The sequence below is a fragment of the Ictalurus furcatus genome, chromosome 27, assembly GCF_023375685.1.
Source record: "Ictalurus furcatus strain D&B chromosome 27, Billie_1.0, whole genome shotgun sequence".
In the NCBI taxonomy this organism is placed as follows: Eukaryota; Metazoa; Chordata; class Actinopteri; order Siluriformes; family Ictaluridae; genus Ictalurus; species Ictalurus furcatus.
This window is the reverse complement of record NC_071281.1, coordinates 8,166,406-8,183,746: the sequence shown is the minus strand read 5'-3', so window position 1 is coordinate 8,183,746 and position 17,341 is coordinate 8,166,406. Positions and strand designations below refer to the sequence as shown.

The window sequence follows — 17,341 nt, the reverse complement described above, 5'->3', positions numbered from 1 at the left end:
CTTACCATAAATATACGAATGCTATTTCTGTGACTTTGATATAAATTCAAATCATTACTTATTTAAAAGAGTATACTTTTTAAAATGAGGACTTTAAGGATTTAGCTTTAAAGAAGTATTTGTTGCAATGGTCAAATCACCTTACATTTCACAAGTGCATACATGCTTTAGCGAGTTTGTAAAAAGTATGTATGAATATACGTGATCTCTTCTTCTTCTTCTCATTGATGAGCGGGTATCAGAAATGGAAAGTTGCGCAGCGCCACCTTGTGTACCGGGGCATTTCTGCTTTTCAATAAACGGCATCTACTATGTGGGAGTGAATTTGCACTTTCATTCAGCGCATCGCCCGCGTTTAACTCCTGGATGTGAGCACAAAAAACGCAGCGAAAAACGTAGCGTTTAACGCGCTGCGAAAAGCGTTCCGTTTGAACATAAAGTCTGCTGGGTTTATAATGGCGGACATTGGTCACGCTATAATGCTACATAATGGATAATAGGTGGGTTAAACTCCTCCATGTTGAAACCTCCCTCAGTAGGAAGATTCTAGAATTATGACGCCTCACGATGGCAGTTCTAGAATCCTCAGTATAGAGGTTGTAATACGCGTGTGTGTAAGGTAAGGTTTGGCAGTTACAGACGCCAATTTAACAGCTTAATGTTTACCAGTTTAGTGATTTTAGACAAGGCCGATAGCCAGATTATTATTATTTTATTTACTATTTTAACTAGTTTATTTTATATTTTAGCTGATTAATTAAATAGAAATACAGTTGCTTCTGTATAAGTGTGCATTTTGAATTTTATAAAATGGAAAGTAACGATGCATCAGGGAGTAAAAAGCCTAAGTGGCAGGATGCAAAGCCAAGCTTCGTCCTCCTGGGCCAAACAGAAAACACAGCTCATGGAATGCCCATTAGGATTTCCACAGAAACACTCGGAGGGACCACGCAGCACAGCCAGAGAGCACGCAGCACAGCCAGAGTATCTGAAGCTTTCAAACGATGTATGAAGTTAAAAAAAGATCGCAGGGAGCTTCGCAGGACTGTCATAAGCTTGTTCATGGAGGAGGAATCAGATACAAACGAAAGCTTACACGCCCCATGTGGTGAGAAACAATATTTTAAATATTATAACTACATTCAATATGGGATTGACACACACAACGTGAGCCCTATGGAAGATTCCTGGGTGGAGAGTATTTTGAATCGGGTGCCAAGTCACCTACACACCTTAACAAGATCAGTTGAGATTCTCTCAGATGAAATAAGAGAGGATTATTTGCTGAGTGCTAAGAAAGCTGTAGTCAATTTTGCTCTGTGTGACGTGAGGGAGAATGAAGAACAGAAGGTGAAAAGTCTTCTGCCTCACAGAGTAGAGATAGCAGTTGTGCCAAAGCCTTGGAATGCATCCTTCCATCAAGCACAAAAAAGGATGAGCCAGCATCTTCATGCCATCAACCCCACCATGACGTCTGTGCTGAACCTGTGGCATGTGTCCTTCAAGAATTTACGTCTTCTCGACGTGACAGAGTTCCACACCAGGGAGGAGGCTATGGAACTCTCCGTCTTTCAGCAGATTGTCAGCCGACACATTGAAAGTGCCGAAGACGTCCTGCTGAAGAAGTGGTTTCCTGATGTGCAAGAAATCTACTACCAGGGAAGCAATTGTAAATTGGTCCCAAGAAAAAACAGTCTACCACGGCTGCAGTCCTTCTTCAACTGCTTGGCTGCCCTAATGTCCTCTCAGCTCCAGAGTCTGGCCCTGGAATCTATTCATGACTACACATGCCTGATAGCTCAGGACCCACGTTTCCCAAGTGCACATGAGCATCCGGGCTTTGTTCTGAGGCTGATACTGAAGCAGAACAAGATCGTATTCGAGCCAGATTTCAAGGACTTTGAGGCCATTTTGCTGGATGTCTATGAGGCAATGTTGAAATCTGTCAGCTTGGTGCCTCGAGTCGAGACAAAGCTGGACTCAGAATGGCCAGGCTCTGAGGATGCCAGAACCCTGAAACCCATCATCCTGCCTGAGATCCTGAAGGCACATAAGGCTGAAATTTTGCGCGTGATACGTGAGGAGAGCAGTGGGCCAACTGAGCATGTACGCCACTATGACAAATTTGCACCACTGTTATCGCAACAGGCCGAGCAGGACACAGAGCACTTACTGGTGGAGCAGCACTCCTTCCAGGAGATGATCATGGAGGTGACACGCTACCAGCAGATGGCTGATGAGATCCAGTATGACTCCTGCAAGGTGATACGATTTGGTATGTTCGAAGTGCACTGCCATGAGCTTATCCGTGCATTAGTGAAGCGTGCGGAGGGACTCAGGGAGAAACTGGTCACCCGTCTGCTGAAGGACCACCAGAACTGCAATGAAAAATTATGTGATGAATTTGAGAAGATTTCAAAAAAAGCCCACAGCAGTCCTTCAAACACACGAGAGCTAATGGCTCTTAAGGCCTACATAAAGAAGATTGAAGCTGAAGAGATGCCCAGACTAGAGCTCCAGCTCAGCGAATCCATGAATCATCTCTGCTACTTAGCTGAGTTTTCTCAAATGGATGTAAACCTGAACAAGAAGCCCTTCCAGTGGCATATAAGCATGCCTTCAATCTTTGACAAGCACCGAGAGATTGCTGAAAAGAAGACTGAAAAATTCCAGGATTTCCTTAAGTTGCGGTGCAAGAGGTTTGTGGAAGAGCTGGAAGGCTACGCAAAGCAAGTGGAGGGATTTACCGCTTTCGGGAACCTATCTGAACTCAGCAAGTATCTGAAAAAAGCTCAGACACTCAATTCCAAGCTGGAGAATGCCATGGAGAAAATAGAGGGCTTCAACTCAGAGGAAGAAGCGTTTGGATGGCCCATCTCCCAGTACCCTTTACGCAAGAAAGTCCAAGACCAGCTGCTCCCATACCTTCACCTGTATAAGACAGCTACTGAGTTTCAGGCTCAGCACAAGCAGTGGCTTAATGGACCCCTCACATCCATCAACCCAGAGAAGGTGGAGGGCGACGTCAGCAACTACTGGCGCTCACTGTACAAACTGGAAAAATGTTTTCAGGACTCGCCCAAGGCTCTTCACATCGCCACCCAAATCAAGGCTAAGGTGGAGAACTTTAAGCAGCACATCCCTTTAGTGCAGGTGCTGTGTAATCCAGGCTTGCGAGACCGCCATTGGGAGGCCATGTCAGCCATAGTGGGCTTCTCCCTGAAGCCTTCGAAAGACAAGGCCTGCATTTCCCACTTCATTCCTCTTGCCCTCGAGACCCACATGCCCAACTTTGAGAGCATCAGCGAGGCAGCCAGCAAAGAGTACTCACTGGAGAAGGCTATGGAGCGCATGGCAGGTGAATGGGCAGGTATGGAGTTCAATCTGCTGCCCTACCGTGAATCCGGCACATCCATTCTGTCCTCAGTGGATGAAATCCAGATGCTGCTGGATGATCATATAGTGAAGACGCAGACCATGCGTGGCTCGTCCTTTAGTAAACCCTTCGAGGCTAAGATACAAGACTGGGAGGGCAAGCTGCTGCTACTGCAGAACATTTTAAATGAGTGGCTGACGGTCCAGTCCACATGGCTCTATCTGGAGCCCATTTTCAGCTCTCCAGACATCATGGCCCAGATGCCAGAGGAAGGATGTCGCTTCACCACTGTGGATAAAACCTGGAGGGACATCATTAAGCAAGTCAGCTTGGACAAGCACATCCTGGCTGTGGTGGCCATTGATAAGATGTTGGAGAAGCTTAAGAAAAGCAACGAGTTTCTGGAGCTCATCTTGAAAGGTCTGAACTTGTACCTGGAAAAGAAGAGACTCTTTTTCCCTCGGTTCTTCTTTCTGTCCAATGACGAGCTACTGGAGATTCTCTCTGAGACGAAGGACCCAACCAGAGTGCAGCCGCATCTGAAGAAGTGTTTTGAGGGTATCGCCAGTGTTGTGTTCAGTGATGTTTTGGACATCACACACATGAAGAGCAGTGAGGGTGAGGTGGTGGAGCTGCTAGACATCATCTCGACTGCTAAAGCCCGAGGCCAGGTCGAGAAATGGCTCCTCAAGCTGGAGAGTGGCATGCTCATGTCCCTACACAAGGCGATAGAAGAGGCGATCGAGGCGTACCCTAAAGAGCTGCGGATCAACTGGGTACGAGCCTGGCCAGGTCAGACAGTACTGTGTGTGTCTCAGGTGTACTGGACCAAACACATCCACGAAGCCATTGCAGTGGGACCAAAAGCTCTGGAAGCTTATTTGCACCAGAATAACACACAGATTGATGATATAGTGGCACTGGTGCGTGGGCAACTGTCCAAACAGAACCGAGTGACTCTGGAAGCCTTGGTGGTGTTGGACGTGCACGCTCGTGACGTGTTGGCCTCACTTGTGCACAAGGGTGTGGATGATGAGAACAACTTTGAGTGGCTCAGCCAGCTTCGTTATTACTGGATTGAGAACCAGCTTCAGACCAAAATGATTAATGCAGGCCTGGCTTATGGTTACGAGTACCTTGGTAACACGCCACGTCTGGTTATCACCCCTCTCACCGATCGCTGCTACAGAACCCTTTTTGGAGCCCTGCACTTGCATTTAGGAGGAGCTCCTGAAGGCCCAGCAGGTACAGGGAAGACAGAGACGACTAAAGATCTGGCCAAAGCTGTGGCTAAGCAGTGTGTTGTCTTCAACTGCTCTGATGGGCTTGATTACATTGCCCTTGGAAAGTTCTTTAAGGGCTTGCTATCCTGTGGTGCATGGGCATGCTTTGACGAGTTCAATCGCATTGACTTGGAGGTACTGTCTGTGGTGGCGCAACAAATTCTCACTATTCAGAGAGGGATCGCAGCTCAAGCCGAGATGCTGATGTTTGAGGGCACAGAGTTAAGGCTTAACCCGTCCTGTGCTGTCTTCATCACTATGAACCCGGGATATGCTGGCCGCTCCGAACTGCCTGATAACCTGAAGGCCTTGTTCCGCACCGTGGCCATGATGGTTCCTGATTACGCCCTGATTGCAGAGATTGTGCTCTACTCTTGTGGTTTTGTAACTGCTCGTCCACTCTCGGTAAAGATTGTGGCCACGTATCGCCTCTGCTCCGAGCAGCTGTCCTCTCAGAGCCACTATGATTATGGTATGAGAGCCGTCAAATCCGTCCTGACTGCCGCTGGAAACTTAAAGCTGAAGTTCCCTGAGGAGAACGAGGACATTCTTGTGCTGAGGTCCATCATCGATGTTAACCTTCCCAAATTTTTGGCCCATGATCTACCACTGTTTGAGGGTATCACTTCAGATCTTTTTCCTGGTGTAAAACTCCCAAAGCCAGACTACAGCATCCTGCTGAAGGCCATTAAAGAGAACAGCGAGAAGATGAACCTGCAGGTAACAGATTTCTTTGCAGAGAAGATCCTGCAGATTTATGAGATGATGATCGTGCGTCACGGCTTCATGCTGGTGGGAGAGCCTTTCGGAGGGAAGACGAGTGCCTGTCGAGTCCTCGCTGCTGCCTTGAACGATATCTGTGAAAAGGGCCTGATGGATGAGAACAAGGTTCAGATCACTGTTATTAACCCCAAATCTATCACCATGGGTCAGCTGTATGGTCAGTTTGACCCTGTCTCTCATGAGTGGTCAGACGGCATACTTGCTGTGAGCTACAGAGCCTTTGCCACCTCTCAGACTCCAGACAGGAAGTGGCTGATCTTTGATGGTCCTGTGGATGCAGTATGGATTGAGAATATGAACACAGTGCTTGATGACAATAAGAAACTGTGCCTGATGAGCGGTGAGATCATCCAAATGTCTCCTCAAATGAGCCTCATCTTTGAACCCATGGACCTGGAGGTGGCTTCACCTGCCACGGTTTCTCGCTGTGGTATGATCTACATGGAGCCCCATATGTTGGGCTGGAGGCCGCTAATGATCTCCTGGCTCAACACCCTGCCGTCTGCACTGAGTGCCGTGCAGAAAGACCTCATCACCGGCTTCTTCGACCGCATACTGCCCGCCTGCCTGCAGCTCATCCGCAAAGGGACCAAGGAGTTGTCGCCGACATCAGACACCAACCTGGTGCGCTCCCTGATGAACCTGATGGACTGCATGATGGATGAGTTTAGAGATGAGGGCCAGATGAAGGTCATGAGCGAGAGGGATGTGTGTTCTTGGCTTGAGGGTATTTTTGTATTCTCTCTGGTGTGGTCAGTGGGTGCCAGCTGCACAGAGCCTGGGAGGGTGAAGTTTGATGGTCTGGTGAGGGAGCTGCTAACAGGTGCTCTTACTGAGGAGATGCGGGCAATCCATGGCATCCTGGAGCACGTAGAGGCACCAAGCAAGCAGCTCACTGTGCCCTTACCCAACAAGGGCACTCTCTATGAGTACCGCTTCATCAAAGAGGGTCCAGGCAGATGGGAGCTGTGGATTGAGGAGCTGAGGCAGGCGCCACCGATCCCCAAAGATATGCAGTTAAATGAGATTATTGTACCCACGGAGGATACAGTGCGCTACACGGCTCTGATGGAGCTGCTTGTCATGCACCAGAAGTCCACCATTTTTGTGGGCCCCACAGGAACCGGCAAGAGCATGTACATCATAGACTTCCTGTTGAAGCGGCTCAACAAGGATACGTACAGTCCCTTGCTAATCAACTTTTCAGCCCAAACCACAGCCGCTCAGACTCAAAACATCATCATGTCCAAGCTGGACAAGAGAGGCAAAGGAGTGTTTGGCGCCTCACAGGGAAAGAAGATGGTGGTGTTTGTGGATGATGTGAATATGCCTGCGAGAGAGACGTACGGTGCTCAGCCTCCTGTGGAGCTTCTGCGCCAGTGGCTGGACCATTGGAACTGGTATGACATGAAGGACTGCTCCATGATCAACCTGATGGACATCCAGCTGATGTGCGCCATGGGGCCTCCTGGTGGTGGGAGAAACCCAGTGACACCTCGCTTCCTTCGTCATTTTAACATGGTAACGATAAATGAGTTTGATGAGAAGACCATGCACACCATTTTCTCCAGAATCCTAAACTGGCACTTGGCTATACGACTTCCCTTTCCTCCGGCATTTGCCAGCCTCACCTCTCAGATAGTGAGTGCCACCCTGGCAGTGTATCAGGAGGCCACCAAGAACTTGTTGCCTACCCCACACAAGTCTCATTATCTTTTCAACCTGCGGGATTTGTCTCGTGTCATCCAAGGCATTTGCTTATCTTGCCCACAGACAGCAGAGGACCCCAAAGCTATTAAACGCTTGTGGGTGCATGAGGTGCAGAGAGTTTATTACGACCGCTTGGTTGACCCATCAGACCGCACCTGGATGGTGGACTTCTTGCGGGAGGTCTGCAAGTCCCACCTAAAGGAGGACTTCCATCAGCTCTTCAAGCACCTGGACTTTGACTCTGATGGATGCATAACTGAAGATGACTTGCGCAGCCTCATGTTCTGTGATTTCCATGACCCCAAGGGTGAAGACCGTAACTACCGTGAAGTTGGTGATCTTGATCAGCTACGCCAAGTGGTGGAAGCCCACCTAGAGGAGTATAACAACATCAACAAGACATCCATGAACCTTGTGCTCTTCCGATTTGCCATTGAACATGTCTGCAGGATCTCTCGTATCCTAAAACAGCCGAGGGGTCATGCGCTTCTAGTCGGTGTTGGAGGGAGCGGTCGGCAGTCCCTGACTCGTCTGGCTGCTCACATGGCTGAAGCCGAGCTCTTCCAGGTGGAGATCTCCAGGAGTTATGGGATGACAGAATGGCGTGATGACCTAAAACGTATTATGTGCAAATCAACATCTGGTGATACCCATGGTGTCTTCCTCTTCACTGACACTCAGATAAAGATGGAGTCATTCCTCGAGGATGTTAGCAATTTGCTCAACACAGGTGAAGTTCCTAATCTCTTTGCTGTGGATGAGAAGCAGGAAATCTGCGAAAGAATGCGGGTCCTCGATCGCCAGCGGGAGCGGGAGAAGCAGACAGATGGAAGTCTTCTGGCACTGTTCAACATGTTCGTAGAGCGCTGTCGTAGTCAGTTGCATGTGGTGCTGGCCATGAGTCCAATAGGTGACGCCTTCCGAGGCCGTCTGCGACGTTTCCCTGCACTTATCAACTGCTGCACCATAGACTGGTTCCAGAGCTGGCCTGATGATGCTCTACAGGCTGTGGCATCTCGGTTCCTGGAGGACATTGAGATGACAGATGATGTTCGCGCTGGCTGCATAGACATGTGCCAAATCTTCCACAATTCCACCATCAATCTCTCTGAACGCTTTCTGGCTGAACTGCAGCGCCCCAACTACGTGACCCCGACCTCATACCTGGAGCTCATCTCCACCTTCAAAGTCCTGCTGGAGTGCAAAAGAGCTGAGGTGATGAAGCTAAAACAACGCTATGAGGTTGGTCTGGAGAAACTGGACTCTGCTGCCGCTGAGGTGGCCACTATGCAAGTGGAGCAAGAGGCACTTCAGCCTCAGCTCCAGGTGGCTAGCAAAGTGGTGGATGAGATGATGGTCATTATAGGGCATGAGTCTGTGGAGGTGGCAGAGACAGAAAAGGTTGTTCGCATGGATGAGGCAGTGGCAAATGAACAGACCATGGCTGCCAAGGCCATCAAAGACGAGTGTGACGCGGACTTGGATGATGCTCTGCCCATCCTGAAGTCAGCTCTGGATGCACTTGATACACTTACTACAAAGGACATTTCACTGGTGAAGTCAATGAAGAGCCCTCCAGCTGGTGTCAAACTTGTGATGGAGGCCATTTGTATCCTAAAAGGCATAAAACCTGACCGCATCCCTGATCCTTCCACCCCAGGCAAAAAGATTGAGGACTTCTGGGGCCCAGCCAAGAAACTTCTGAGTGACATGAAGTTCCTGCAGAGTCTGCATGAGTACAACAAAGACAACATTCCAGCCGCTACCATGACAATCATCCGCAACAAATACATGACCAACCTAGATTTTGTCCCAGAGAAGATCCGAACGGCCTCCACTGCAGCAGAGGGTCTCTGCAAGTGGGTTTATGCTATGGAATCTTATGATAAGGTTGTAAAAATTGTGGCGCCTAAGAAAGAGAAGTTGGCTCAAGCAGAGGCTAAGCTGAAGGTAGCCACGGAAAGTCTCCAGAATAAGCAGGCCACTCTAAAGGAGGTCCAGGACAAATTGGCCAAATTTCACCAGACATTGGAGGCCAAAAAGAACGAGAAAGTTGACCTGGAAAATCAGGTGGAGCTGTGCAGTAAGAAGCTGGAGAGAGCAGAACAGCTGATCAGTGGTTTGGGAGGGGAGAAGACTCGTTGGAGTGAGACAGCGTTGAACCTGGGTGAATTGTACACTAATCTAACTGGAGACGTTCTCATCTCAGCTGCAATAGTAGCCTACCTTGGGGCTTTCACATCTAGTTATAGACAGTGTATTTCAGAAGAATGGATTGAGCTGTGTAAGACCAGAGCGATCCCCTGCTCTAAGAATGTGTCTCTGATGCACTCATTGGGAGAGCCGGTGAAAATCAGAAGCTGGATCATTGCAGGCCTTCCATCAGATAGTTTCTCCATTGACAATGCAATCATCATATCGAATGCAAGGCGATGGCCTCTGATGATTGACCCACAGGGCCAAGCAAACAAGTGGGTAAAGAATATGGAGAAGGCCAACAGCCTGCACGTTATCAAGTTGAGCGACAGCGACTTTGTGAGAACGCTGGAGAACTGCATTCAGTTCGGCACGCCAGTGCTTCTGGAAAATGTGGGCGAGGAGCTGGACCCCATTTTGGAGCCTCTACTGCTGAAGCAGACATTTAAGCAGGGCGGGAGTGTGTGTATCCGCTTGGGAGACTCCACCATAGAGTACTCACCGGATTTCCGCTTCTACATCACCACCAAGCTACGAAACCCACACTATTTGCCAGAGACTTCAGTCAAGGTAACACTTCTGAACTTCATGATCACGCCTGAGGGATTGCAAGACCAGCTGCTTGGTATAGTGGTGGCTAGAGAGAGGCCAGACCTAGAAGAGGAGAAACAAGCCCTCATCCTGCAAGGTGCAGAAAACAAGAGACAGCTTCAGGAGATCGAAGACAAGATCCTGGAAGTACTCTCGGCATCTGAAGGGAACATCCTGGAGGACGAGACAGCTGTCCAGATTCTCACCTCCTCCAAATTGCTGGCCAATGACATCTCTGAGAAGCAGGCTGTGGCTGAAGTGACGGAGAGAAAGATTGATGAAACACGTATGGGCTACACTCCCATCGCAGTCCACTCTGCCATCTTGTTGTTCTCCATCATTGACCTGGCCAACATTGAACCTATGTACCAGTACTCACTAGGCTGGTTCATCAATCTCTTTATCTTATCCATCGACAACTCGGACAAGAGCGAGGTTCTGGAGCAGAGACTGCAGATCCTAAGAGACCACTTCACCTACTCACTGTATGTCAATGTGTGCCGATCACTATTCGAGAAGGACAAGCTGCTCTTCTCTTTCTGCCTCACTGTCAATCTGCTTACACACAAAAGTCTTATTGATGAGAGTGAGTGGCGCTTTCTGCTGACGGGTGGCGTGGGTCTAGATAACCCTCATTCTAAACCTTGCACTTGGCTGCCCCAGAAATCCTGGGATGAGATCTGCCGCCTGGACGAGCTGGAGTGCTTCAAGGGCCTGCGCAAGGACCTGGCCCACCTCAGAGATGGCTGGAAAGAAGTGTATGACAGCAAGGATCCTCATCACACACATTTTCCTGGAGAGTGGCAGGAGAAACTGGGACAATTTCAGAGAATGTTGGTCATCCGCTGCCTGAGACCGGACAAGATCATTCCTATGGTGCAGGAGTTTGTGTCAAACAGCTTGGGAGAGCAGTTTATCGAGGTACCACCCTTTAACCTGGGAAAGGCATTTGGAGACAGTCACTGCTGTGCTCCCCTCATCTTCATCCTCTCACCAGGCTCCGACCCCATGGCAGCTCTGCTGAAATTTGGAGAGGAACAGGGCTTCACAGGGTACAAGGTGGCCTCTCTGTCACTGGGCCAAGGCCAAGGTCCCATTGCCATGAATATGATTGAGGTGGGAGTGAAGGAAGGCACCTGGGTGGTGCTGCAAAACTGCCACCTGGCCACATCCTGGATGGCCACGCTGGAACGGGTATGCGAGGAGCTCAACCCAGACACCACTCATCCAGACTTCCGCCTGTGGCTAACCAGTTACCCCTCACCTAACTTCCCCGTGGCCGTCCTTCAGAATGGTGTCAAGATGACAAACGAGGCCCCCAAGGGGTTGCGTTCCAACATCATTGGCTCTCTTCATATGGACCCTATCTCTGATCCGGAGTTCTTCAACAGCAACTCAAAGCCAGCTGTGTTCAAGAAACTCCTTTATGGCCTGTGTTTCTTTCATGCTCTTACCCAAGAGCGAAGGAAGTTCGGTCCCCTGGGCTGGAACATCCCCTATGAGTTCAACGAAACTGACTTGCGCATCTCTGTCCAACAGCTGCATATGTTCCTGGACCAATATGAAGAAGTGCCATTCGACGCACTGCGCTACATGACAGGAGAGTGTAACTATGGAGGACGTGTTACTGATGACTGGGACCGCAGGACACTCCGCACCATCCTCTCCGTCTTCTACACCAATAAGATCATTGAAGACCCGGAGTACAAGTTCGATCCAAGCGGAATTTACTACTCACCGCCCGAAGGGGATCATAATAGCTACATAGAGTACACCCAATCACTCCCACTGTACCCGTCGCCAGAAATCTTTGGCATGAACGCCAATGCTGACATCACCAAGGACCAGGTAGAGACGCAGCTCCTGTTTGACAGCATCCTGCTCACTCAGTCTCGCATCACAGGCAGTGATGCTAAATCCTCTGACGACATGGTGTATGAGGTGACGGCGGACATTTTGAGCAAACTGCCACATGACTTTAACACCGAGGAAGCCATGCGCAGGTTCCCCACCAGTTACAAGCAGAGCATGAACACGGTCCTGGTGCAGGAGATGGGCCGCTTTAACAAGCTGCTCCAGACCATCCGTAACTCATGTGGCAACATCCAGATGGCCATCAAGGGTCTGGTGGTGATGTCAGCTGAGTTAGAGGAAGTAGTAACGAGCATTCTGAAGGGCCGTGTTCCAGGTATGTGGATGAAAAAATCGTACCCGAGCCTCAAACCTCTTGGAGGATACGTCAACGACTTCCTGGAGAGGCTCAGATTCTTACAGGACTGGTATGAAAACGGCATGCCGGCTGTGTTTTGGATTTCAGGCTTCTTCTTCACGCAGGCTTTCCTGACCGGTGCACAGCAGAACTACGCTCGCAAACACACCATCCCCATCGACCTGCTCGCCTTTGACTTCCATGTCATGGATGACATGGAGTACACACAGCCTCCTGAGGATGGCGTCTACATCCGTGGTTTGTTCCTGGAAGGGGCGCGTTGGGACAGAAAAAAGAAGCTGCTGGCAGAGTCGTACCCCAAGGTCCTCTACGACACCATGCCAGTGATTTGGCTCATGCCCATGAAGAAGCAGGACATCCCCGACCGCCTGTGCTACATTTCACCCGTGTATAAGACGAGTGAGAGACGAGGGACGCTGTCCACCACGGGCCACTCAACTAACTACGTCATGGCCGTGAGCCTCAATTCAGACGTGCCACCTGAGCACTGGATTTGTTGCGGCGTTGCTTTGCTCTGTCAGTTGAACTAATGAAGTAGCAATTCCTAAAAGTGCCATGTGTCACGCAATGAAGTAGAGTGCGTTTAAACATTTAATGACAAACAAAATGCAAAAGACAAAATGACATGAGGCAAAACACTGTGGCAAGGATTAAACATAAACAAAGGCACAAAAACACGGCTACAGAGACAAGGCATATAAAGACTAATGTAAGACAAGGAAGCAGTGTAAACAGTGGCTATATATAGGAGTGCTCAAGGGTGATACAGGTGCAGGTGGTCATGTGACATTGATGTAGTATGGTGCAGTGGCTGTGGGGAAATGAAGTCCAGAGTTCCTTCCTTGATACATGACACCATGTTTAAGCCTCTCATTTCAACAATTTTTCAAATTGTTCACATTTATATTGTTCTCAATCTCAATACCTTTAAGTGTAATGAATCAATTCATAAAACTTAAAAAAAAGAAAAGAAAGTGTAGCTGAGAAATTCCATGCGAATGTTAACCTTACCTTTAAAAATAAAGTTCTTAGGAAAAGGATAAAACCCTTTTTAAGTTGACTATTTAGGTCTGTATTTTGTCTGTATTATTAATGTGCTTCAATAGAAAGGAAATTGAATGTTTATCCACCACATATGAGGTGAGCACCAGTACTAAAATAACATTTTCAACCAGCCATATTTCATGTTTTCAAAAGAGGGTTCAAAAACCTCTTTTTAAAAAAAAAAACCTTATAATAACAATAAGCATTTTGTAGAAAGATTGACAAATGTCTGAGAAATTAATATACTCACTTTGTCCTAACAGCGATGCCTTTTGAATTTATAAGGGCTAGGCTATATTTAGGACGTCACAACGTGTCACCCCTGTAACGTTTTCAAGACTAAGGGTAACACTTTCTATGAAGCCCATGCTTATTATGAATTATAGCCCCATTTATAATTATTTATAAGCAAGTATTACTTCTCTATAAACACATTTATAACGACACATAAAGACCTATACTTTGTTATAATAACAGTTATAGTTACATTTATAATAGTTATGATTACTTATAAGTAGGGCTGCAACTAACAATTATTTTCATAATCGATTAGTTGGCTGATTATTATTATTATTATTGTTATTATTACTATTTTGATTAATCGGATGGAGGGGGGCAAACTTTCAGGTTAGTAAAAAACTAATGCGTTCCATTTGAGACGATATTATCTTTATAAAATTCATACACTAGACCAGTGGTTCTCAACCTTTTGTGAGCTTTGGACCCCTAGCATATTTCGAACAATCCACAAGGACCCCCTGACTCCACAACAATTATAGGCTATATATTAAACAGTCATTTATATATATGTTGCTTTGTTTTTTATTAATATTTAACATTAATAATATTAACATTAAATTGAATCTAAACATTTAAAGATTTTATTTTATTTCATTTGTATATAAATTAAAAATAAATCCATCAATGAACAGTCGTCAGCTCAGCTAACATGATTTGTGAATAACCAAATTGATTAATTTTAAAACATCTCATTTGAATATGTTTTTATACATTTAACAAAAAAATACATATTATTTAAACATTTTTAAAACTTTCCTACGGACCCCCTGCAATTACACCACTGACCACTAAGGGTCCACGGACCCCGGTTGAGAGACACTGAACTAGACGATAGTACATATTGCATAGTGTAAGTGTACAGTACGTCATTTGGGACACAACTTTAGTATTTACTCTCCGAAGCGTGTTTTCGGAACAGAAGTAACATAATGAGTAAATCTCCCCCGTGCCACGCACAGACCAACTAATCGATAACGAGATTCGTTGAGAACGATTTTCATAAGCGATTATTATCAATTAGTTGTTGCAGCTCTACTTATAAGTGATGCACTTGCATTTTCAGTGCCCATGCTCATTATGCATTATACACCAATTTATAAGTATTAATTATAGAGATGCACCGATGTATCGGCCAATAATCTGTATCGGCCGATAAAGGCAATTTTTCACGCTATCAGCCGACAGTTTAAAAACATCCGATGATCAGAGCTGATTATATCCTGTCAATCAAAAGAGGCCGGGAAAACTCATCAAATTAGTGCTGTGTGTAAAGAAGATGTCTCTTGTGTGGAATGATGAGAAAACTGCAGTTTGTAAGCTCTGTAATCTCCGGAGAAAGTAAAATTTTACACCGGACGCTGCAGCAGAGCAGAAGCAGTGCGTATTTTTTTTCGGCGTGCATGTTAACGAATGAGTGCTTTTTACACCGGACACTGCAGCAGTGCAGCGGGAGTTTCGGCATCAAATTTACATTTTTTTGCACCGCTGTGCGTGCTGAATTAAAGCGCCAGTACACTAATGAAAGATATGAATGAAGATGAGTTGACAAAAAAAGTATATATAGCACAGAAAAATATAATTGTACGGTGGTATATTTCATAACTAGATAATAATATATAAAAAAGTTGATATTATATATCACCAGTTTGATGTTCAGTGATGAAGTAGAAATGCTTGTGTTTGTGGAGAGTGAATGTGAGACTAACAGGAGGTTTTTTATAATTCAGTCAATGTTAATATGAATTAATAACGTTCAATAAATTAAGAAATGTAACTTTAATCTTCAGAATTTGGTTAATGTGTTAATGCTAATTTGAGTAATGTTTTTTCTGTTTATGAGACCAGTTACTGTGAAACAACTTGTTGAAATGGAGAGAATAAAGATTTTATTTGATTTTACAGAATTGTGGAATTAATTATTATTCATTTAAAAGAAGGCACTAAGGCAGAACTATTGGTATCGGTTGATATCACTTGGAATAATCAGTTATCGGTATAGGCTGAGAAATTTAGTATCGGTGCATCTCTAATTAATTAGTCAGTCTTATGGTTCTATTAATGTATTCATAAAAATGCAGCCTGTATTTTTATAACGTTATTATATTGTAGTTATAATGACTTTAGTATTAATAATATATATTAATATATATAATAATATATTATATTTTGGTTATAATGACTTTACTATTAGTAATACAGTAATTATTTCTATGTCCAATAAATTCATTATTTTATATTGTTGTTGATAGTTGTGTTGTGCTGCCTTATAAATACGTATCGTGAGAGTCTAGTGCGCATCATTGAGCTTGGCTGTCCTTGACATCATCTCCACTCAGTGAAACAATGATGGTCCACTATAGTACACAGGAACACTATCACAAGACCTGCATTTGTAAATAGTCTTGCTGCACTTCTTCAGTTGAAGGCAGTACACCGTGTTTTCTCCCAGCTTTGTCTTTCTTGGCAGAGGTTGAGGTGTTTACAATTGTCACTAGATAGCATGGCCTCTTCTCTGCCACCTGTAACACGTCACTGACAGCTGCAGCCTTCACTTTTAGCCGGTCACTCTGCTCATTGTCTTTGACGTTGTTCTTGTACGGGATCCAGAATATTGCCTCAAATCTATAGAATGCCATGACAGAGTTTGGGAATGGAAAACTATGTAGCTTATCCTTTCTCCACAAATCTCAAACTCTTGATGGCTTTATTAGGCCACATTAAATGACTAGGCCCAAGAATCTGCATATCTTCAGGCTAGTTACAGAACTCCATGGTGTCTACATATCCTTCTGCTTTTACTCTGCATACAGGTTTGTGTTGTTGCAGAGACTGTGGCTTTACCAAAGAAAATAACTAGAACAGCTCTAGAGAAGTGTGCTGTACCCGAGGAGTGTGGGCAGGAGAAAAGTGATGTACGGTAGGCACATCATCCTCGTTAATATTGTGCCACCTGTCCTGTTCAGGTTGTGATGTAGATGCAGGAGCACTTGCTCTCCAAATGGCTCAAATGAGTGACACAGGAGTGACCCCTCTTCTCTGATTTCTCTGGGGGGTAGATGGAGCTGTCAGTTTTGCAGTGGAAACCTCCATGTGGGTGTTTGGGCATCAGAAGGAGTGTGAGGAGGATCAGGAGCATTTTCTTCTTCTCCGTAACAATAAATAATCATGAATACAAAGTATAATAAGTACCCAAAATCACCCATAGTAAATTCTAAATTGCCTTTTATATTTATGTAATAACAATTCTATATTTCTATTTGCTATCAAAGAACCCATGCTGGTGCATTTGCTGTTGTTTATCATTATATAAAAAAAATGCAGTGCCATGCTACATGTGGAAAAATATAGTTCCATTCTACTTGCAAAAAAGACATTTCTACACTACAAGCTAAATAAATTAAAAGAAAATCAAACACCACCTTGAACAAAACAAACCTGTGGTCTCATAAAAATGACAAATAGACAGGATAGGCCAGGATCTGCTAAAAACTGCCAGATGTGCTTCTTCGTTGCTAGGTGGTTCTTTCCTTCTTACACTGGGGTTAGTTTCCCCACATTATTATGTTTCTTGGGTCTGTGCTATTCCCTACAAAGCAAACAATCCAGCAGACCTTTATTTGTTGGTTAGTGACAGTTGTGTTGGAGCAAGCCAGAAATGCACAGGTGCTGTAATTCGGCTATATTTAATATTCATATTGACTCATGAATTGAGTATGTGCTCTAAATCGGCGCAGATTACATAAACTTCGCCAGCAAACTGAATAAACATAATTTGTGAAACATAACCTGCCAAATTAGCTAGTGATTTGACATTGTTACCTGCCACAG

At 45.7% G+C, this 17,341-nt stretch overlaps 1 protein-coding gene across 1 annotated transcript; it reads left to right on the top strand.

Moving 5' to 3' along the window:
- The first annotated feature begins 810 nt into the window (after window positions 1-810).
- On the top strand, window positions 811-15,417 carry LOC128602614 (dynein axonemal heavy chain 7-like). The gene has a single exon (XM_053616504.1). It carries the CDS (start codon window positions 811-813, stop codon window positions 12,697-12,699), a length of 11,889 nt encoding a protein of 3,962 aa, XP_053472479.1. The 3' UTR covers window positions 12,700-15,417.
- Window positions 15,418-17,341: the final 1,924 nt, after the last annotated feature.